The sequence below is a fragment of the Filicampus tigris genome, chromosome 2 (genome assembly GCF_054856515.1).
Source record: "Filicampus tigris isolate MCC_2025a chromosome 2, RoL_Ftig_1.0, whole genome shotgun sequence".
In the NCBI taxonomy this organism is placed as follows: domain Eukaryota; kingdom Metazoa; phylum Chordata; class Actinopteri; order Syngnathiformes; family Syngnathidae; genus Filicampus; species Filicampus tigris.
The window spans coordinates 25,146,875-25,170,984 of NC_141218.1; the positions used below are offsets into that span (position 1 = coordinate 25,146,875).

General features: G+C 41.4%; 1 protein-coding gene across 2 annotated transcripts; it reads left to right on the forward strand.

The window, feature by feature from the left end:
• The first annotated feature begins 3,193 nt into the window (after nucleotides 1-3,193).
• Nucleotides 3,194-17,785, forward strand: LOC147151892 (E3 ubiquitin-protein ligase RNF38-like). 2 transcript variants are annotated; one of them, XM_086020394.1, is made up of 13 exons: nucleotides 3,194-3,535; nucleotides 4,068-4,341; nucleotides 11,432-11,484; nucleotides 11,655-11,836; nucleotides 11,957-12,374; nucleotides 12,559-12,699; nucleotides 12,809-13,000; nucleotides 13,216-13,377; nucleotides 13,457-13,560; nucleotides 13,740-13,821; nucleotides 13,907-14,028; nucleotides 14,220-14,319; nucleotides 16,867-17,785. In XM_086020394.1, exons 2-13 carry the CDS (start codon nucleotides 4,074-4,076, stop codon nucleotides 16,927-16,929), a joined length of 1,887 nt encoding a protein of 628 aa, XP_085876520.1. In that variant the 5' UTR covers nucleotides 3,194-3,535; nucleotides 4,068-4,073; the 3' UTR covers nucleotides 16,930-17,785. The 2 variants fall into 2 exon arrangements, with proteins under 2 accessions (XP_085876520.1, XP_085876518.1); XM_086020392.1 differs by having other exon boundaries at nucleotides 3,195-3,535; nucleotides 3,900-4,341.
• Nucleotides 17,786-24,110: the final 6,325 nt, after the last annotated feature.

Below are 24,110 nucleotides of genomic sequence, written 5' to 3' on the forward strand. Positions count from 1 at the left end.
GGCAATTTAGAGAGTCCAATCAACTTACCATGCATGTTTTTGGAATGTGGGAGGAAACCGGAGGACCCGGAGAAAACCCACGCAGGCAGGCACGGGGAGAACATGCAAACTCCACACAGGTAGGCCGGAGCTGGGATCGAATCCACGACCTCTGAACTGTCTCTGGCGGACGTGCTAACCAGTCGATCACCGTGCCACCCAAAAATTAACATTAAACAAATCAAAACTACCAAAGGTTTCCATTTTTTTTTCACTGACATCAATGTAGGGTTGAACGATTTTAGGACGAAATCACGATCTCAGACAATGCGATTTTGAGATCGTCAAAGCTGTGTGTTTTTTTTAAGGTCACTTATCCCGAATGCTCACCATCAGCGGCATGCCACTGTGAACAGGTCACACAATCCAGCACCGATCTGGTTAAAAAAAAAAAAAAGCTTTGTGTCTACGTCACACTGTCGCCCGTACTCCTGGAAGTCATTTTGTTCACGGCTACTCAACTAGCTTTCGCCGCAGCAGCACAGGTTTTATTTATACTATATCTAAGCACGTGCAAAGCAGCAGCAACGAGCTGCGTACTGCGGATCCTCTCCTCCGTGGTGACGGATAAATGACCCCACTAAAACAAGTAGCGTTTTCACAGAGGCGAACAAGAAGTCGCGAAGCGTGCTAATCTCTAAAGTGAAATGCAGAGTACTTAGCTGTACAATAGACTTTTCACATAAGTCTGGCAAGAACCGCGTTAGGGTGACGAGCCAGCAGCGATGAACAGAAAATGTGTATTACAATCAAAACGTATCCAGACAAAAACTAAGGTGGCGGTTACATTAAATTGGCTCTCTGTTATAATGCAGCTAGTCCACTTCTGAGAGAATGTGGAATGGTTCATTTGAATCTTGAGATGCATTAAAAAATAAAGTACAATTTGTGAAATATGGAACATTTCTGCAGGTAAGGACACAAGCTGTCCCCAGCTGTCCACCAAAACTAGTCCCGTCCAAATCCGATGTGACCTTTTAAAATAAAAGTCCCCTGAAATATGCATATTTCACGGTCATCACCAATGATTTAAAAAAAATGATTAAAAATGTCCTTTATCTATCATTATACCAGACCAGTTCTGGAGGACACTAGATCACCCCAGATGTTCACCAATCGCTGTCTCATCCAAATCTGATGTGGCATTTCAAAATAAAAGTGCTTGAAATGTGCATATTTCACTGTCATGACCCCTGATTTAAAAAAAAAGCATGAAAAAAATATCCTTCAGCTATTGTGATACCAGACCAGTTCTGGAGGACATGAGACCACCCCAGATGTCCACCAAAAGAAGTCCCAGCCAAATCTGATGTGGCATTTCAAAGTAAAATCCCCTGAAATGTGCATATTTCAATGTCATGACCCCTGAGTTAAAAAAAATGATTACAAATTTTACGTTAGCTCTCATGATACCAGAACAGTTCTGGAGGACACTAGACCACCCCAGCTGTCACCAAAACAAGTCCCATCCAAATCTGATGTGGCATCACTGTCATCACTCCTGATTTAAAAAAAATGATTAAAAAAATACTTTAGCTATAGTGATACCAGACCAGTTCTGGAGGACGCGAGACCACCCCAGCTAACGGCTGACGCAGCCATGGCGAAGAGCTCGATGCAGATCGATTATTTAATATTTATAATATCATCAATATTATTTACACTATTTTGCACCAGAGAGTACTGAGTTTTGAGATCTACACAATAATAGGTCTCAGAATTATATTTTTAAATCATTTTAGGTTTGCTAAGAGACAATGTTTTTTATTTGTCAAATAGATTTCATTACATAAAAGAAAAAGCAGACATGTTAACATGAAAACGCAAAGTTTGAATGAACAGAAGCATAAAGAAGACTGAATATGATTTTTTTCTGAACCCTTTCAACAGGAAATATTTAGCTTTTCACATTTAAATAACCCAATCAAAAATATTCTCATTAGGATTTTTACACTAACTGTTAGGACCAAAAGATTCAATTAATTAATACCATGATATGAATTTCAGGCCATAAGCCCTCAGTCTCTGTTTGAAGCAGTTACCGTAAGTCTCTAGCAAAAATACTGACAAATAAATGTTTCATTTATGTACAAGGAACATGTACATTAGTCCAAAATGTAAAACATTTTGGGGTTTAAAAAAAGTATTTTCACATACACAGTTACACATAAATGCATATTTATACTTGACGGCAAGTAGGAGAGTAGATCTTGCCTTAATTGAACCATTGAAAAAAAAGGACTACCACCTGTTAAATGTTGATTATGGTCAACAGTATGAAACACAGTAAAATGAAATATGTGAAAATTAAAAAAAAAATGTCAGTGCAGTGCATGGACATGGAGGACCTCATGACTTAGTTTGCCTTAGGCCACAAATGACTAAAAATACTATAATAAAAATACACCTGGGTATTATAAACCCTATGTAAAATTAACAATGTCACCTGCAAATTAGTGAAAATAGATTTATAGTGCTTGTTAGAAATGTTATTATGTCGACTTTAGTATTGAAAAAAGCCTCCTAAATTGGTGTTCCAATGTGTTTACTTGTACGGCCCAAATAGTAAGCATAGGCTTGCCTTATATTGTTTCAGTAGTTATGCACGTCATTGTTACATTGATATGCTGCTATTTAAATGACATGCAATTGAAATCAAAATACACATGCTTTTGAATAATTATACGAATAATTAATTATTTCTGTCTTGTAAATATAAATACATTGATGTGGAATGTGGAGACAAAGGCAGTCACGTGGAATCGTTAGAAGTTGGTGGTAATAGCTTTTAGATGTCACAATAAAATGAATGATTAATTCTTTTTTGCTGCTTGAAATGGCAACGTGGAAGGCTGGAAGTCTAGTACAGTTAGAACTGTAGTATTTTTCGTTTGAAACTGCTGAATTATTAATGAGCTGGGCGAACGCTTGCAAGAGTCTTTCTAGGTATTAGCAATCGACGCTGAAAAAAGATTACGCTGGAAATCAACCACTGTACTACTTTGTCACATTTATTGTATTTGTGTGTACACTTTAAAGATTTTAATTCCACCTAGACACTATGTGTAGGTAATTTAGCCCAAAACGAGGCAAGTATGTGCTGTATAGTTTATCATGGATCGATTGATAGTGACTTGACATAGTGTGAAACCCCCATTGATTGATCTCCACTACACTCCCCGCTGACCGGAGAAAACATTTGATATCGAACCCAACAGGGGTATTTAATTGACACGAAAAAACATTCATATTTCCATCTCCGGTGCCCGGGGAAGAACGCGGTCTGAAGCAGCTCGCCTGTAAGCTCAGTTTGTCGGTCGTATAGCGACAGTATACGGCGTTTTGTCCTCGCTTAACGTCGCCACGGTTGGACTTGTTTTTCCTGCCGGAGCCCGCTTCCTGTTAGCTTGTGCTAGCTCAGGGGAGCCGACATTATGCTAATGAACATGCCAGTATAGTTTGCTATCGCAAAGGGGTGGAAGTGCACCACTTGCGGGTAGGTTTCTCGGTTCGTGTCATTTAAAATATTAAAGTTAATGCGACAATCGTGTCGCTCTCGTTGGTTCTCTTGTTGGTCGCTAACGCCTGGTAGCTTAGCCATGTTGCTTCAGTGAGGGCTTTAACTCGCCCAGTAAACTCGCTGATACATGCACCCAAAATGTTGCTTGTATCGGACACAAGTTAATTCGTAATAAACCGAATGTGTTGACTTTGTGTGTAATTGTAAGTGGTCGTAGTCGACTTCACTTTGCGAAGAAAAAAAATATACTCGAGTGTCAACATCTTTTTGTTTGGTCAGTTTTTTTGTTGTTGGTATTCATCACTTTTTGGGTCTAAAAGTGTCAAATCTCTTGTTTAAGCCCCTAGTTTCAAATACATCAGGTAGCACTATCTGTCTAAGAACGTCTTCCGAGCTAACTATCTTAAAAGCGAGATTGGGAAGCTGTCTGACGAGGGAGGTTCCGCTCTTCTTTTGAGTCTCTCGCCTACTTTGCCACCGCCACCGCCGCCTTCCTCGTCTGCTCCAGCCAACCATGGACCCCCCGAGGACACGCTCTCGCTCCCGGTCCGGATTCTATCATTTCGCCGTGAGCAACCCCGCTGGAGGTAACAGCGGCGGTAGCGGGAGCATGATCAGCGCCGGTGGAGGAGGGGGGATGAGCTTCCCGCAGCAGAGCAACGCCGGCTGGTCACCGCACCACAGCGGCCGCGGCGGCTACCCTGATAGCCAGCCGCAGCAGCCGGGTACTTACTTGGCCGCAGGGGCGCAACGCCACGGAGCTCACCGGCACCCAGGAAACGGTAAGTCGCGTGGGCCTGCTAGATGCACCATTACATTCGTACGTGATAGCTCAGAGGATGACTACTTACTATCAGGCAGCCTCACTCTGAGCTTCATCGAGCAGCTGTGGTTCGAACAAAAACCCTTTGTGTTCTAGTGGAGGTTTCGGTAACGTTTGTCCAATGTTTGAACTCACCACCACAGTCCAATAAGATCCAGTTCGGTAGTTCTATATCACAAATTATGTTCTTCCAACGACAATATTGAATTGTTTGATAATAACATGTTTGTTCATTATGTTATCAGTAATTTGCATGTTTGTAGGACTGCACCACATCAAACGTGAGGTCTTTGCTGCTCTCAGCTGAGTAGTTAAACATCAGAAACAGCTCTCACCATGGTTTAGTTTTGTAGTGTTATCACACTGGGTATGCGCCAGTTTTAAAAAAGAAAAAAAAATGTTTTTTTAACCATAAAATAGTCTTCAGATCAAATTGCTTTTTAATGTTATTGACTATAAGAAAACAATATAAATCCATCACAATTGAAAAAAGCGATACCAGTTGACCCAACCTTTAAGAGATGTATGTGATACATTACTACACCTCTGACAATGTCAATTAAAAAAACAACATATCTTTATAAATGCAGTTTTTTACAGGTTTTGAATTTGATGTACAGTGATGCCTTGACATACGAGTAAAGGCCTAGATAGACCAATCCGACATTGGCCAACTGTGACCGATCCTTACCCAGTGTGGCTACTATAAAAACGTAAACGATGCATTCAGCTATATTTTTCGCTCACGATGAATTCCCACGCGAAGTCAACCCAACCCTTACGTTCTTGACACAGTATCGTGAAATACTTACATTGTCAACCATCACTCTTGTACTTGTAAGATTAAGGCAGAAATGGCGTGCTCACAAGTTTATCCGCATTTGTTGCTTCCTGTTCGTGCTCCGAACGCTGATTTGCAAGCTAACAGCCAATCAGAGTGACTAAATGTCACGACTCAACGCCGATTCAACATGCTTTAAATGCCTACCAGACTCTGCCTGACGGGGTCCGACTCTACGACGGTGGTCACGACACCAATCAGACGGTGCAATCAGACGCTACGACGTTTCCCGACCTCTGACGTTGGATTGGTGAATCTAGGCCTTAATCCGACGTAATGCGGGTTTTTCGAGCCAGAAACATTCAGATGATTTAGTTTTCCTTGGTTACAGAAATTTGAGGTATGAGCTTTTTATTATGGCAGTGAAGTCAACTCACTTCACAACAAGCTTCAGTTGGCAATTAGCCAACTGTTCAAAAAAGAGGCTTAAAACTGCTTGTCACTCCTAGTTGAAGTTTCTCTGTTAAAATAAAGAAAAAGAGTTGCATGCTAGGGCTGCACGATATTGGAAAAATATATGATAGGGATGATGATATTGCAATACCAATATTATTGCAATATTTAACGTGTACCTAAAGAAATTACATTTTTATTATCTTATGAAAGAAGTCAAAATCTTTTCATGCGGCGAAGTAAGCAAGGTGAATGTGTTCTAAACTACCGTAGTTAATTGTAATTCCCCAAGATAATGTCCAATTATTGGATGGCGATGGGCATTGAAGTTTGCGTCTGACTGGTCAAATTGAGATAAAAGTATACAATTAAATAAAAAAATAATTGCATGTCTTTGCCATATGCATATTGCATTTTCCATTATTGCGATATTTATATTTTTTCGATATATTGTGCAGCCCTATTGCATAATGTGTATTTTAAATGCGCTGACCACATAACGTCGCCATGAAGAGAATTGAATGTCTATTTAAAATTGGATAACTTTGCCACAAATCAGCTAGCTAAATGCTAACGTGTAAATAGAAACAGCATAACAAGGCTAATGAATAGCATTCGTGTCGCAGTGATATAACCCTATTAAGCAAAGGACATTTGAGTACTAGTGGTGGAGCAACGCATGTAGACAGATAATATAACAATACTCAGAGGTAGGGCTTGGCGATATGACTGAAAAGTATATCGCAATATAAGTGTTTAGTATTGGTTGATAACGATGTATATTGATTTTTTTTTCACTATTGAAAATAATGACGCAGAAAAAAAATGAACCTTGAATAAGAAAAAATAAGAAAAAATGAATCTTATTTTATTTTAAATCTTAACCTTTAATAAGAGGTCAATGTAACTATGAAAGAGTAAAATAAACTGGTGAATATAAAGATTAAATTAACAGTTTTAAACAATGTGCTTCGTAGGGCGATATGTCTGAAAAACTGTCACAATCTAAGTATTTCATATCAGTCAATATTGATAATTACTGTTTTTTTTTTAAACCTATTTAAAAAAAAAAAAGAAACTATTAACTCTTTTTCTGTACATTATGTCGCGTAATGTGCAGTTTCTCCTCCACCAGTTCATTGAAAACGCATATTTGCATTAGGTGCGACTCCAAAGCAGTATTGTTGAGACACACATTAGCCTGCATTCAATGTTCACCCAATGTAAGTGAACTAATACTCTCTTGCAGTACATACATTATCGTTGATCAACCATCTTAGGACTACTTTATCTTTTTAGCGGACTCATTATTGCCATAGTTCATTTATATTTTACTTGCTTGATTTTAACTTGAGTGCAAAGCCGAGGGTCGGATATGGCTAACTGGCGCTAGCATGTCAAAGACTCCTTTACCTGTACACCACGTCTCCATCCGAAGGTGTGTAATCGGGTCATCTTGCATAATATCATTTTATTTTAAATGTGGACTTGTCATTTATTTGAACAAAGTTACGCCGCATGCTCACTCAACGTGAGTGTGGCGCACGGCCCCACATGCATGCTCCGTGGGTTAGCTGCTGCTTCTTCATTGGTTTAGCGGCTTCTTCGTGTTTGGAGGCTGATGCGCGCTGCCAACATCGCACACCATGCCACGTTTGGGTTTGTTTTTTTTTCAATTATTTTTTTCTATCAAACATTTTATCGAAGGCATTTTCTTTTGATATCAATCACGTGTCAATCTCAATACATATGGATATTGAATTATCGGTCCAGCCCTACTCACAGGCATATATATTTTTTTATATCCTCTTTAAAGAGGAGCTAATATTACTGTGGTTCACTAAAGGGTCACTAGCGCCATGTGTAGCAATGTCTGCATTACACTGCCAACTGGTAGTCAAGGCACTCTTGCCAAAAGGATAACTACAGTGTCCATTGAATTGAAGGGGAAAATGTGACAAATGGCCAGCTTTTTCGGGGGGTGCAGGACAGAACACATTAATGGTATTCACATTTCCATTCATTACTGGGGGGAATATGATTTGAGATACAAGTGCTTTGAGTTACGAACAGGGAGGGTCACGGAATGACTTGTGCTTGTGTTTCTCATGTTGTGGCCAGTGAGTGTATCTGTGCAAAAACAAATCAGAGCTGAACCTTGTCCTATATATTGCATGTAGTCTTTATCCTCGCCACTCTGCAAAGCTTACTTGTTTTCATCCTGCCAAATGAGGCATGAGCATAATTTAGCAAAAATTAAAATTGTCAGAGAAAGGTTAGCTGTTTCACTGCTTCAAAACCAACCTTGATTACTTTTCTTTTTTTAAAATTTTTTATTTACAAATGAAAAAGTAATCTTATTTTTATGTGATGTCAGACTGAATGTGATCCAAAATCCGTTTCTTGAAAATAGAGAATGACATGAATGATTTATACCAGGCTGTTGTTGTGTTGCCAGAAATGCCAAAATAGCCCCCACTGAGCAACCATTAAGAAATGTCATACAAACTGATAATACTGTATACCATAATTTAATGTATGCACTAAAACAAAATTGTACTAAACAAGGTCTAAATGCACTGATGAAATTCAGACTTTAAACTTTTTGTTTTCTATGATTTTTGTTATTTTTCAGTGATTGTAATTTATAGAGGAATTATCCCACAGGATTTTTATCATCAATGATTTGTCATTGAGTGTGTGGTGTGAGCACTTTTTGTGTGATATTCACGCATACTCTGTAGCCCCTTTGTACTTGTTTCTATAATACCACTTTAAAAATAACCACGCCCATTATTATGTCTTGTGGCTACACTGACCCAAGCAAAAGAGTCCTCCTGCTCCCCCCAGTCTGGAATTTTAGATTGTGAGTCAATGTTCCGCAGTCAGAGGCGTGACATGTCACTTAATAGTGTTGGCTTGCGTTATTCCGACTGTCCCTATCGCACACACATTTGCTGTTGCAGGCTTCACAGCGCCGTGTCCTGTCTCCCTGTTTTGTTTGTATCGTTAACATCGCAAGGCAATGCTTAAAGGGACGGTGGGGCCAGGATGGCCATGTTTTCACTAACAAGTTCATTTTATATATTTTTTGATCAGGAAAATGGAAAGAGTTGTCATTTTGTATTTTATCAATAAGTTTGGGAGAAATGAGGAAATAAATGACTCCATGAATAACGCCTCTTGTTAATGAGGAGAATGGCCGCGCCCCCTACCGTTCGATCCTTGTTCGGTCGGAGTCACTGGAGGAACGGATTACAAACTCTCCATTGGAAATCGTTGTACTTTCATTGCTTATAACGCCCAAAAACGGTGATCAATTGGCACCAAAATTTATGTGGACATCCTTACTAATGACCACTTCAACATATCAAAAGGATTAACCTCTCTGTGGCTGAGTTATATGAGAATGAGGAAATGTGGAAGTGAGCAGAGCTACATAGATTGATGCTGGGACGAGCGCACACTGCTTCTTTGCTATTAAAAAAAAAATACTGCTTCTTTGCTGATCACAGTTAGGACGGGCGAGGCATTTGACACCAGTCAGGATATTTACAGAGACTGAAGTGGGAATGAGTGGACGTGCACATTTATTTGGATGAGGAATGCCCCCAGTTTTCGACCGTCAACACGCCGTCCAATGGAACGTAACAGCCGAAATGGTGCGTTCCAATGCGGCCACACTCGGTTGTGGAGTCGGATGCTCACGTTCAAGACCCCTGTGGTCTTACCTCACTCTGACGCCGCTTTACTCTCGTGGCTGCAAGCGGTGTCAGACAACGCACGCGACTGCATTGGATGAAGACGCAGGCTCATGATCACCTCCACACGCTGCGCGGACAGTAAGGAGCTAATGTTGTGGTGCTAACGCCTTTTGTTTTAACGGCCTGAAGCTAGTTGTTGCTATTAGCTGTACAGTTATTCTACTGTTAGCCGGGGAGAGAAGGGGGAGTGGGGAAATAAACATCCATGCTTGCCTGATTGCTTGCCCATTGCCAGTCGCCGTCTGCCTCCCACAATATTACCACGCTTGCCTCCCTCCCGTGACGTAGACCGCTGGGACCAAAAAAATAACAAGCCACGCCCCAAAAAGGGCGGGGCAATTTGTCGTAAACCTAATCACAAAAAAAAGCCCTTAAATCACTACAGATCTTTTGAGGTGGGCATTTTAGTACTGATGTCATTTTTACATGCAAACCTATTATATAAATGCCAATGTTAAGATCATCCAAGTGTTTAAGTCGCTACTGTTGCCAGTTAAGACTCTTGAGACCTCTTTGTTGTTGTATTGCAGCTCAAAACCAACCAAACCCAAATGCTAGCTGCGGGAATCAAACAAATGCCCCTTTGGTCATGAGTCACATTGTGAGACCATGCCGCAATGACTCATAAACATTACCGTTTTTTCATTGTTGTTGTTGTTTTTATTTTTTTTTATTTTTATTTTTTAAATATGAAGTTGCAGACTGCTTTTATTTCGAGAGAATACCAGGCTTCTAATAGCAATCTCACGCACGTTATGTTAAATGTTTATACACCATTTTTCTTGTATGGCAAACACAACACAGTAGAGGAAGGTCCAAACTGTGAACTATTTTACGTCAAAGTTAAGTAGTTATAATAACGCAGAGAATGGAATCAATGGTGTTATGCTTCAACAGCACAATTAGTCTGACGAAATAAGGTTGTTTTCTCTCCAGCATTGCCCCATCAGTCTGCCTCAGTAACCCCCTGCGCCCGACCCCCCGCCCCCGCATCCCCCCCGCTCTCCACAATACGCACGACGGACAAGTACCCAGTGAGGTCTCGAAGTTGATGGAGAAAGATAGAAGGCAGCGTTTTGCTCCAGTGTCAGTCAGCCGTCTTGGCGTGTGTTCTTCAGTCGCTAGCAGGGCGTCTTTGAGCCGTCACTATCGCAGACTTCACATGGCCCCGGAGTGGCTCTGCAAAGGACAACAAAGGGCTAGGGTTTGCTTTCAGACCTGTTGTTTCTGACTAGACCTGTTGGATGAGGGCGTTGGATGCATTGTGCTACATTCAGATTGCACATGTGCTCTGTCAGATATGCAGCCAGCCTCACATTGTTTTTCTCCATTTCATATTTATTACATTACTGGGCTGCTTGTTGGTTATTACCCCTTACAAATATTTTGTTTGTAGTAGTTTGTTTAATTAACAGGATTTGGCAAAAAATTATTTTGATGCATTGTTTTGGAGATGGGGCACAGCACAAAAACATTTTCCGAGGCGAAAACAGAGAAATAAACATTTGACAACAAATATTTAAAAACAACATCGCTACTGTTGAAAACATTATTGGAGTAAGTGGAAAACGTGCTTGCTTGTGTGGTCAGTATGGGAATGCCAACCAAGCCTGTAGATAACTGAGGAACATATCACTACAGGCATGTGACCATCCAGTCATGAGGAGTTGAGAGTCCCTTGAAAAAGGAAAAAGCATACGGTGGCAGCTGTTTTGAGCAAATCATCGGAGGCGATGAAAGATCCAGAGTGGCTTTTTCCACACAGAGCTTTCTCTGCTTTGTTTTAAGCAGCTATTGGAAAAGCCTGTCGGCCCAAAGAAGCGCAACACTGATTGATTAGGTCAAGGTCTTACGCCCATTTGTATTTGGAGTAACAGACTGATCACTGTTTCATATCTTTTGTGATCCTGCACAGGAAAATCAGATTGAGGAACACCAGTTTGTTGTGCTGGCTTAACAGGCGTAGGCCTGTGTCTTGTGATGATGTTTTTCTCAGCGCAGTCTTATCTGATTATGTTTTCGCCCTCTCTCCCCCTCTCTTTTGCCTGCAGGAGGAGTGTTACACTTCCATCCAGATAATGTGTTCAGTGAGGATCGAGACAAAGTAAGCCATGAAACTATATCGCTGGATTTGGCCTCAGTTCGCAAATGTTATTTTGAAATGTTTTTTTACTTGTCATTTAGCTTTGTTGTAGTGATTCCCCCCATGTATATACTGTATATTTGCCTGAACAGTCACCCAACCACTCCCACTTCTTGGTCCACTGTTCACAGATGGAAGACAGCCCAAGCCCAAAAAGGCAGCGTCTTTCCCAGCAGTCCATTTTAGATCTAAGCTCCGCCCCTCCCTCTACCCCTTCCTCTCCCATTCGCCCCTGGGAGCTCCCCCCCAGTCGCAGGCCGCATGCCCACTACGCACCAGAAAGATGTCACACACCTGTCCGCAATCGAAGAAGGTAAGCGCTCGCACACACATACATTTATTGTATTTATTTTTCTGCAGGTGTGACTAATAGATGGATTTACTTTACAACGTAGAGTAGCTTATACCGCAAGCTCTTCTTCTCCCTTCCCAGCCCTCCAATGCGACGCCCGCGTGGCCGCAGAGACCGCCTGACGCGTCATCACCACACACACAATCCCCACCACCATTACAACAGCAACAACAACCATCACCACCCCAACAATCACCCTCACCATCACCACCACCACCTGCACTCCCACCATGGGCTGTCCCCGGGCCACCAGGATGAGAATTTCCGTCACTCAGCCCCCACTCAGGGCTACCCGCTCTATAGCCAGCAGCCCCCTAGAGGGCCGGGGCCTGGGTTGGAAGAGCGGCAGGTTTACCATCCCTCAAATCCCTCCCCGAGGCCCCTTCATCCATCCTCAAATCTGTCTCCCCGACTCCTGCACCCTGCGGCACATCCACAGCACGGCCACCCGCACCCATCGCAGCAACAGAGCAGCGGGGTTTTGGACCTCCAGGAACAGGTGAGTGCTTAAATTTGTGTCAATTAGTCTCGATTGGTTGGTTTTCAAATGATTGGTTTGTCTTAAAAGGATTTGAGCCACGATACAGAATATTCTTTGTTGAAGTACAAATATAAAAAGTCTGTTCTTCCTGTCCGACTGAACAAGGGTTATTCTCCTTGTTCTCCTTGTTCCCCGTGTTTAGGGTTCAGCTCCAGTATCGTATACTGTGTCCCCCCCGGGGGCTCCACCTGGTCTGCCGCCTCGTTCAGCCCCGCAGCAAATCCCAGCATGCTCGGTAGTCTTCAGTGGACAGCATTATCCCGTCTGCAGCGTCGCTCCTCCTGTGGGTTTTGCTGTATTGCGGCTAAGTTGATACAATACAGTCGACATCTAGCGCATTTTCAGACTTTGCGTGGATGATACATTCTGACCTCTCATATAATTCTTGTCAGGTCCTGCAGACTTGTTCCGTGCAGCACCTACCCATGGCCTACCCATTCCCTTCTCTGCTGTCCAGTGACCCAGCCTTTCTCCTCCCCCCACCTCCTCACCTCCCACATCCTCCCACACACCTCTCCCACCATCCACCTCACATGCCACAGCCTGGACAGTTTGGACCCTACACGACACAGCAGGCCCGTTCAGTAAGTAGCATGAAGTTGTGGAGAAGTCGAAAGGAGGATTAGGATATCCATAAAATCACAAGCTTTAAACATCTCAATCTGTTATATTGTCCCTTTAAAACTTTCAGCCCAAACAAGTAGAGAGCTGACAGACAACACAGTCTCAGCTTGTTTTCGTCCAGCGTCAGTTCTGTGCTTACACACGTGTGATCCCTCCTTCCTTTCCCCCCCTGCAGCCTTTACAAAGGATAGAGAATGACGTGGAGCTGTTGGGAGAGCATCTGTCTTTGGGTGCGGGACTCCACTACCCCCCTGCCACCCACCCAGCGCTCACCCCACATTCCACACAGCTCCACTTCCTCTCCCACGAGCCCCTGCCCCAGGAGTTCTTTGGAGTGGTGAGTGCTAAGAAAAGTTCCAGTTTGCTGTTGCATGGAATGCCGTTAAGCTGACACGCTCATGTCAACTGTCTCCCAGTCCTACCCGAACTTCATCCCCCGTCGCCTCGCGGGCCGGAGGTACCGCTCGCAACAGCCGCTACCGCCTTCGCCTTATCACCCCAGCCTCCTGCCTTACTTCCTGTGAGTTGATCTCCATTTTCACTTGGAAAATAGATTTCCATTTTTTACGAAGTACACCAAGTTTTCATTTTGTCAAGTGATTTTTTTTTTTTTTCAGAATTGGCATTTCATTTACTTCATGGGACAGTTTTTCAATTGAAATTAATTCATGTGAACAGTTCAAAATGTTCTCTTTGTAGGTCAATGCTGCCAGTCCAGCCGACTGGCCCTGCAATCAGTCTCGAGCTCGATGTCGATGATGGAGAAGTGGAAAATTACGAGGTTTGTCGATTTGACAGTTAAAAAAAAAAAGAAAACCCCCTGTCTATTTAATTTAAACCTGGATACTAATTATTTTCGGGTGCAGGCCCTCCTCAATCTTGCCGAGCGTCTTGGGGAGGCCAAACTCAGAGGACTTACCAAGGGAGACATTGAGCAACTTCCATCCTATCGCTTCAACCCAAATAACCACCAGTCTGAACAAACACTGTAAGTGCAGCCGCCAGACCATCACACCTTTTTAATGAAAGCAACTTCTTTTAGTCACTTATGATCCTCCCCCCCAAAATTTTGTTGGGTGGTTTTGGACCGCTGATTTAAAGCATTCCCATAAGTAGACATGCTCTTTCAAACTCATCTTTTCACATCAAGTTTGTTGTGCTTTTGTTGTCGTCTCACAGGTGTGTGGTGTGTATGAGTGATTTTGAGTCTCGACAACTGCTGCGAGTTCTGCCCTGCAGCCACGAATTCCATGGCAAGTGTGTCGACAAGTGGCTGAAGGTAGGTACCCGCCCTGTGGAGCTGGCTGACTCGTACCGTTTGGAACTCAACACACAACTCATTAAAACGACATCCTCCCACCTATCTGTGGATTGTATTGTATTTTACCGGAAACAATCTCCTTTTGCCCAGCAGCTAAAAGGAGAAAAAACGCACAGAGCCTGATTGTAAATTACAGTGAGCCCTCGCTACTTCGCGCTTCGACTTTCGCGCCCTCAGTGCACCGCAGATTTTTCAGAAGCATTCATAACAAATTAAAAATGAAACACCACAGCCGTATCGGCAGCCTTATTGCAGAAAGACGCATTGTTTCATAGATATGAGTTGACTTGGAGGCTTTGTACACACCCGCAAGCGCTCATAAAAGGTGCGTGATTGGTTCCCAGCGCGAGATCGACCGACGAGAGCACAAGTGGATTTATCCCGTGAACTGACTGGGTGCGCATCATCGCAGCCTCTCGCTAGCGAACAGCACTTTTGAGCAACCTTATGTTCGGAAACTCATAACGTTGTTCAAATGTGCCGTTCGGCAGCTGTGTTTACAAGTTGTGAGCAGAGCGCGCTCAGCACGACAACGACGACGAAACAACGTTATGTTCGGAAACTCATAATGTTGTTCAACTGTGGCGTTCATTTAGTCACAGTCAAACCGGATAAGAGGATAGTACAGCGAACAGCTGTGTTCATAAGTTGTGAGCGGAGTGGACGAGAAGGCATCGGCAAATAAAGTATGAAAGTGTTTGTTAGTTTGGTTAAGTTTGTGTTAAAACAGCTTACCTTAACTAGAATCCCGCGTTGCATTTTATCCAAAGGACCTTGTTGATGTTATTGTGCGAAGAGAAAGTTAAGGCACGATTACCTCCGGCGACCGTGCTTTTTTTAAAAGAAGTAGAAAGGCAACAAAGAAGAAGGAATCAACGAAGAAGCGTCAGCAACAGCAGCAGTTTAACTTTTGCTTTGCACAACAACGATGACGACGACAAGCGTTTAAAAGTGCAGGATTGTACCTTTGAATAAAATGCACTACAGCATTCTCGTGAAGGTAAGTCGATTTTATGATAAAAATGAAAACTTTAACATGGTTATTAGCGAACGTTCCGTCGTAATCGTCCGCTGACGCGGTTGAAGCTCCGTTCCTCTCACAGCCTGCAGCTTGGTATTTATTCTTCATTTTGCATTTAGTTCAATGTAAGTCAAATGTATTGCATAACAAGTATTTAGAAGGGTGGGAACCATGTCGGGGGTTCGCAACGACGTAACATAGGCGTAAATTCCCACAAAATATAACTAAAATAAATATAACATAAAATAATAAGGCAACCTCTACTTTGCGTTTTTTCACCTATCGCGCGGGCTTTTTGTCTCCATTAACCGCAATAAACGAGTGATCATGTAATCGAGTATCCTCATGCATGTTTTTTTCATAATTTTAAGCAGTTCCCAGGTGTTTTCATAAAAAGTCTCTGACACTCTTCGGTCAAAATACAACGGTGGAAGACACGTTTGCAGCACAGTATCCGCTTCTCACAGATCACCGGTCAGTTCTGTTTTATGCAAATCCAGAGCACGGCTTTTGTTGCTATGACAACTGGGGAAGAGGCAAACGACAAAGAAAGTGGCTTTTCGGTGCTGCCAACTGAGTGACTTTTTTGGGCCCTCTTTTGACTATTTAGAAAATAATAAATCAACAAGCAACAAACCGAGTGACTTTTTGTGGTGGTATTGGAGGCTTGTTGAGACTGTGATAGCCCATTCAGAGATGTTCACGCCACTCTGTCCAGACTGCAAATAAATGGCCCTTGCACAAAGCCGCCACCGGCTAGTTAACAATTTCGAAACAATTCAAAATGTCTTGCTCGCAGACATATTTTCAAAATCACGCAGATGTATTGGGTTTCTCAATTTCACACTTGATAGGTGGACAGGCGCTCCAGAGACACAACCGTTTCTCTACAAAGAAAAGTCAATTATCCATTACTGTAAGTGAACCACCATTTCAGGGGATATGTTCCAGACCCAACCGCAATGCGTGCAATTCCATGATATAGAAGGACTACATGACGTTGTTGAAATAGTTTTACCCCTCCCATATTCTGACTATTCAGTCTCTTGCTCGCACAATTTTCCCAAGATGCAAAGTGTGGTTGCGTCAAGCTGTTTGTCACCCCCAGTCACATAACAAAAGAGAATTAAACATTTTATTTCAAACGTCACAATCTTCAACCAAATCATAATTTCGTCCAACGAAAGTCCGCTACATTAATGCTAACAAAATATTATACAAACCTCCATAGACGAGCTCATGGAAATTAGCATACGTGTTCCAGTAATTCAACATTTTCGAACATTGGATACTTTGGCACAAGGAGCAGCATTACATACAAAGAGATTATACAACAATAACCGCAGGCATATATTCTCTCTGATCGATCTGTGAGAATAATTAATATTACGGATCTTAGTTGGGAACCTTCTCCTTTCCGGTCCTTTAGGTGGCAGTCGTGCATTTTGAATGTCGTGAACAAAAGTCATCCTTTCTTCCCACAGGCCAATCGGACGTGTCCAATTTGCAGGGCCGATGCCTCCGAGGTCCAGAGAGACTCTGAATGATCACATGATGCGCTTCAATTTAAATGTCTATTAGACATTTTCAGCACTGCCTGCTCCGCCTCTTTCTCATCTGTCACATACATGTGATGTGCAAGATTGTATACCCACGGAAAAACAGACAAACAATTTCCTTCACTCTTTCTATTTAAGTTGAGTGTGCCCGCTGTCATTTATTATTATTATTTTTTTAAAGACACACCCTTCCTACTTTGCATACTTAATTACTGTGTGTGTTGGTGTGTGCACCATAAGAATTATTTTGGTCAGCTTTATTATGCAAGCCTCTGAAAGGGGATTGTGTGTGAGATTTTTCTCGACATTTGAGCATGAGCGTGTAGGTGTGCATGTGAGCCGAGTGTGTGTGTGTGTGTGTGTGTGTGTGTGTGTGCGTATGTATGTGTGTCAAAGTAATGACATGAAAACTTCTCATGAGTGATTGGTAATACTCAATTTGTACGTTCCTGCACTATGTATCTTTATGTACAGTATAAACAATGTGTATTAGGAAATTCCTTTTTCTCTAGTTTGAATTCAAGGGTCCATGGTGCCACTATTTAACCTTTGTTTCTTTGCGCTAAGTTGACACTTCATGAATTACTAATTATTTTGACCATAATGAGTGACTGTCCTGCCTGACATTTACCTCATTCCTGTCTCAACTTATTACAAGCGCTTTACAGCACTAAACTAAGCACATTATGCATTTTTGTTAAATTTTTTTTTGTTAGTTTGAATGTTTGTGACTTTGCAGTGGCACATGTTATATAAATATCTCACTATATCAATATGTATACTGTATAAATGTATGAATATCTGTATACCAAATAAAAGGCTTGATATGAACTTTTTAAAGTTAGCCGCTTGTATTTTTTTACAATCCTGTACTCTTTCATTGAGGAGCGTTGGATCAGGGGTGACTCAAGGAGATTACCTTGTGTATTAAGGTGGTGCGCCCACAGCAAAAAAAACAACAGCAACAACCCTGGAACTGTCACAATTGGCTAAACGTAAGCTTTCAAAGTGTTCATTTGTCATCGTGTACTTCAATTTAAATTGCTATTTTCGCAATGGTTAGATGTTTTTCCTGAGTTTTGTCTTAGTGGTGCACTTCCTTGAAGCTACCACAAGATGGTGTGGGCGTTTTTTTCTGGACTACCCTGAGTTTTTTTTTATTTTTTATTTTTATTTTTTTTTTACCCTCAGTCAACACCTTACGGATTTCTATCCATCCATTATCTATACCGCTCATCCTCACAAGGGTCGCGGGGAGCGCTTGGAGCCTATCCCAGCTGTCTTCGGGCAGTAGGCGGGGGACAGACCGAATTGGTTGACAGCCAATCGCAGGGACACAGAGACAAACAAACATCCACACTCACAATCACACCTAGGGGCAATTTAGAGTGTCCAATCAATTTACCATGCATGTTTCTGGAATGTGGGAGGAAACCGGAGTACCCGGAGAAAACCCACGCAGGCAGGCATGGGTAGAACATGAAAAACTCCATACAGGGAGGCCGGAGCCGGGATCCAACCCACGACCTCTGAACTGTGAGGCGGACGTGGTAACCAGTCGATCAACGTCCCGCCCCCTTTGGGATTTCGAGCTTTCTTATTTTCACTGGTCAGAGAACTATTCCTGTTATTATTCAAGTTTAAATACATTAATTACTGTAGCCTACATCATCCTCCATGGTGTAGTAAGTCCCTGCGCATAACATGCAAGTACACAGCTGTTTGGCTGGCAGCCCACACCTGTAGTCATGTAGTCATGTATTGACACAGCACGGTACACACGCAGCATCTAACTGCAAAATCCAATGGTGCACAGTCGGGCCTATATTAATATGTATCATTTGGGTCAAACAGCAGATGTAACCTTAAAGCTATTATTTCGCCACAAGGGAGCAATGTACCGATCCCAATGAGGCAACAAGGAAGCTATTTGTATTTAGTCACACAAACATGGAACATAAGGCCTTATATATATATATATATATATATATATATATATATATATGTATATGTACATATATACATATATATATATATATATATATATGTATATGTACATATATATATGTATATGTACATATATATATGTATATATATATATATATGTATATATATATGTATATATATGTATATGTACATATATATATGTATATATATATATATATGTATATATATATGTATATGTGTGTGTGTATATGTATATATATATATATATACATATATATGTGGCGGCACGGTGGTTAGCACTGGTTAGCACGTCCGCCTCACAGTTCAGAGGTCGTGGGTTGGATCCCGGCTCCGGCCTCCCTGTGTGGAGTTTGCATGTTCTCCCCGTGCCTGCGTGGGTTTTCTCCGGGCACTCCGGTTTCCTCCCACATTCCAAAAACATGCATGGTAAGTTGATTGGACTGTCTAAATTGCACCTAGGTGTGATTGTGAGTGCGGATGTTTGTCTCTGTGTGCCCTGCGATTGGCTGGCAACCAGTTCAGGGTGTCCCCCGCCTACTGCCCAAAGACAGCTGGGATAGGCTCCAGCACGCCCCGCGACCCTTGTGAGGAGAAGCGGTACAGATAATGGATGGATGGATGGATTGACTTGCCGAAAGATGAAGTTACAAAGTTTGATTGTGTTTTTAATAATTGTAATTCCATGTTTCTTGGAGGAGTCTGTTCGAGTGATGTGCTCGAAGTAGTTAGAAAGTTTAAGAACAAAAAAAATCAACTGATACTAATAATGTTGATATGACACTTATAAAAGAAGTGATAAATTGTGTGATTGAACCATTTACCTATATTTGTAACAAATCTTTTTCAACAGATATTTTTCCTGACAAAATGAAAAGAGCAAAAGTGATTCCAATTTATAAAAGTGGTGATAAGCATATTGTGTCAAATTACAGACCTGTTTCTTTGTTACCTCAGTTTTCTAAAATACTTGAAAAACTTTTTGGAGAAAGACTAGATGCCTTTGTTGAAAAATATGAGTTACTAAATGACCACCAGTATGGCTTCAGAAACAAGCGATCAACATCTCTAGCAGTGATGGAATTTGCGAAAAATATAGCTACTGCAATTGATAAAAAAACAATATGCAGTGTTCTCTACAAAGTAAAAGATTTGTTAAACAAGAAAGCGCTTCATGTATTGTATTCTTCTCTTGTGTTGCCTCACCTGACATATTGCGCTGAAATTTGGGAAAATGTATATAAAACAAATATAGATGGTATTATTAAATAACAAAAAAAGGCTAATAGAATAATTAACAAGGTTGGCTATAGAGAATCAACTAATAAATTATTCATAGGATCTGTTATTTTAAAATTCATGGATATTGTGTATCTGAAGACATTGGAAATCCCTTTTTGTGTCATAAATAAAAACCTACCTGTTGGTATTCAGACCTTTTTTAGGTTAAGACAAGGAAATGATCATTTAAGAGGTTTATTTATGTTTGAAATATGTAAAGTAAGGACCAACATAAAATACAGATGTGTTTCAGTTTTGGGGATGAAATTGTGGAATGGACTTGACCATGCGTTGAATCTGTATTGTTCTTTGTTGAGGTTTAAGAAAAAATGTAAATGTAAAATAATTGATGTGTATAGGGCCATTGATAAAATGTAAAATTAGAGATTAAAATGTGAGTATATAGTATTTATTTATCTTGTTCTATTGAAATTCTACGTGATTCATGGGACAGTATAGGATAGGTAATAATAAGCCTGGTGCTTCAGCCTATTCCTTTTTTCAGTTGTCAATTGATATTTGAAATGATTTGTGTATTTTTCTTTTCTGTATTATGCGTACAACCGAAAATAAATTATTCATTCATTCATTCATTCATTCAAAATACTTGCACCCTTGTTAAATCGTGACTTTACTGTGGCAAATCATATTTGTGCTTCATTTTCACTGACCACACGAAGCCTGATTACTTCCAGACTTGTTTCATCAAAAAATCACCTAAATAGAACCTGTGTGTCAAAATGTAGTCAGTCAAAATATCTCAAAAAGAACCAACAAAATGCCGTAATCCAAAGAAATTACGGAACAATATCATGAAAAATAAAGCCAGGGAGATATATCAGTCTTGAAATAATTACTTAGTCATTCCTAAAGCTTTACGACTTTATCGAATCATAGAGACGGCCATTAACCACAAAATGAGAAACCATGGAACAGTGGTGAATTTTTACAGTAGTGGCCGGCCTACAAAAATGACCCCAAGAACACAGCAAGAACTCAACCAGGACGTCACAAAGGACCAATGTCTAAAGAACTGCTGGCCTCCCTTGCTCCAGTAAAGCAACTCTGCATGGAAGAGTGGGCCAAAATATCTCCATAGAGATGTGAAAGATTCATTGTCATTTATAGACAATACTTGATTTCGGTTCTTGCTGCTGAGGGTGGCCCAACCAGTTATTACGTTTAGGTGGCAATCACTTTTTCATTCAGGGCCATGTAGGTTTGGATTTTGTTCTCCCTTCAACAGAAAAACCTTGATTTAAAAACTGCATTTTGTGTTGGCTTATGTTGTCGCCGACTGATATTTAATTTCTTTTAATGATGGTTAGCATTTAAGTGTGACAAACATGCAAAAAAAAAAATCAGGAAAGGGCAAACACTCTTTCACACCACCTTTTATGGTCATTGAGGTACAGTAAGCAAAAAAACTAAACTAAAATCCGTATTTAAAGGCAACAATTAATACTTTCTGCAATGACAGGAGTGGGCAAATCATTTTGCATAGGGGCCACATGAAAAACTGGAGTGTATTGTATTTGGAATGCATCGAGAAAAAGCACATTGTCTTGTTTCAATAAAATGCTACGTGTGTAGATATGGTATAGGTTGATGCGGTTAAGTCGTAGCCCTTACTTGCTACTGCGCTTGTACCACACGTGTGCACAAAAAACAAAAGCACAACTTTCATAATAAAAGCACTGCATAATTGACATTTTATTTTGACTTTGTGGTCTCTCCGAGGGCCAGTCGGAGACTGTGGGCGGGCATGATGTGGCCCCCGGGCTGTACTTTGCCCACGTCTGCACTATGACTTTGTGTTTTCGTCTTTCATAGTTTAACATGCAAGGCTGCGTGCATTTCTGTGTGTGTGTGTGTGTGTGTGTGTGTTTGTGTGCGTGTGACGTCCCAAGCTGACAGGCTACATGGAATCTCCATCGTGCTCTTATGTAAATATAAAAAGAAAGTGAGGGCACGGAGCTCTGCCTACTTCCTTTAGGGTCACACTCACACATGCAAGCACTTTGTGTCTCCCTTTCTTCCATCACAACGAATACACCTGCACTCAGCAGCGTGAGGGTTAAATGTGCACGCGTCAGCTATCCAAGTTGTTCTCCAAACGAAAAGTGTGTGTGAGAGAGAGAGAGTGAGCGAGAGAGAGAGAGAGAGAGAGAGAGAAAAACATTTCTTTGAAGGGGATTTCCCTCGTCGCATGGCGAGCGGCCTAGCTGTCAGAATCTCTCACCGTCATGGCGTCACACACTTGAGCGCGAAGGTGAGCCGAGTAGGAGGAGGACACAAGTACACGATCGAAACAGACAGACGGACAGACACTAGTGGGATGTGAACGCTAATATGGACGTCGAAGCTGGGAGTGCCTCAGTGGGAGAGGTAACGTGAGGTGAAGACTTTTATGCAACGAGGCGAAGACGAGCTTGTGGCAGCGTGCAGCACGCTTGTTTATGATACGTACACTGTGTGACATGTGCTACCAACTCTGCTGTGACATGCTTGACATGGGCAACGCACGCCTCTAGTCTTCTCCATAGTCTGCTACAGTCATTCACACTCCTGGGAGCGACCAGGGAAAAGTTGTCACTCAGCTTTTATATATCGCTGCCGTCGGGCCAAAATCTCAAAAGTCACGATTTTTTGATCAAAAATCGATACTATTGGTCATTCCACACATGGAGGTGTTATTTTTACACATTATTGAGCAACTTAAGTGTTGAAAATGGCTCGCTCTCTTTCATTGCTAATGGTTGAACAAACTTGACATTTTTGGGGTCTCCTGAAAAGTCACCATTTTGGAGGTATACGATTTTGGCCCGACGCTAGCGAGTTATAACATAACATACTCAACCCATTTTTTTTTCCATGAACACATAGTATGTTCCAGGTCAGTTTTGATGCGGGCCAAGAATATCCTCATGATAACGTCTAGATCACATTATGAAATACAGATCTTTTCTTTTTTTTTCATTTGAATTAGTATAAGGAAGATTAATCCTAAATCAATGTTGCACAGAAAAGGGAATGGATTTTTTTCCCCATGTTTATGAAAATGTATTATTATATTTTTTAGTACAAAAAATGTTTTTCCGGCACATCTCAAGCCATGTGTTTCACCATGTCCACAGCCAGTGCTATGAAAAATCTTTTTTTTTTTTATTGTATCTATTAAAACTAAAGTAATATATGAGGGAAATGGTCCGTGGAAAAAAAGATCAGCCTTCTCTGGCCCCGTGTATACAATGTGTTCTCATATTTGGATGAACTTATGCCCTTATACAAATTGGAGCATCTCACGTTTTCACATTTAGAACTATCATCTGTGTGTGAAAAGTAGTTTGGAGCTGTATTTATTTTAAAAACAATCAATTGTATACTCACCATTAACCGATGATGCATGACAGAGGGGAGTCTCTTCACAGTAGTTGATGTTGAAGAACATGTTTTGATCAAATACTGAATAGCAGAAAGGAAACGTCATTCACTAGGAGGCTCCACTGGATTTTAGCGGCTAGGCTGATTCGTGGCGAGCTTCCTCGGTGGAGGTCTGACGAAGCCTTTTCACCGAGCCACACGTCGTATACGAGCACGACTGTGAAATGGGGACATGATTTATGGTGTAAATGTCACATTTCCTCCCCACAACACGTGTTTGGTATCCAAGCCTGTCAGATTGCTGCTGGCTTTGGATTATGGTGCAGTGTTGTGTGTGCTTTCGCCCTCGAGTGAAGATTACGTGAGAGGCTTTATGTGTCGGAGGGCTGCCATGGAGACAGCTTCGTCCCGTGAGGCCTTCACGAAAATGAGTTTGTATGTACAGTTACGTGCAGTATGTTACAACCACGTTGATATATATTTTTCCATTTGTGCAGTTTTCTCCATTGGAAACTCCGTAAGAAGAAATACGTGAGGAT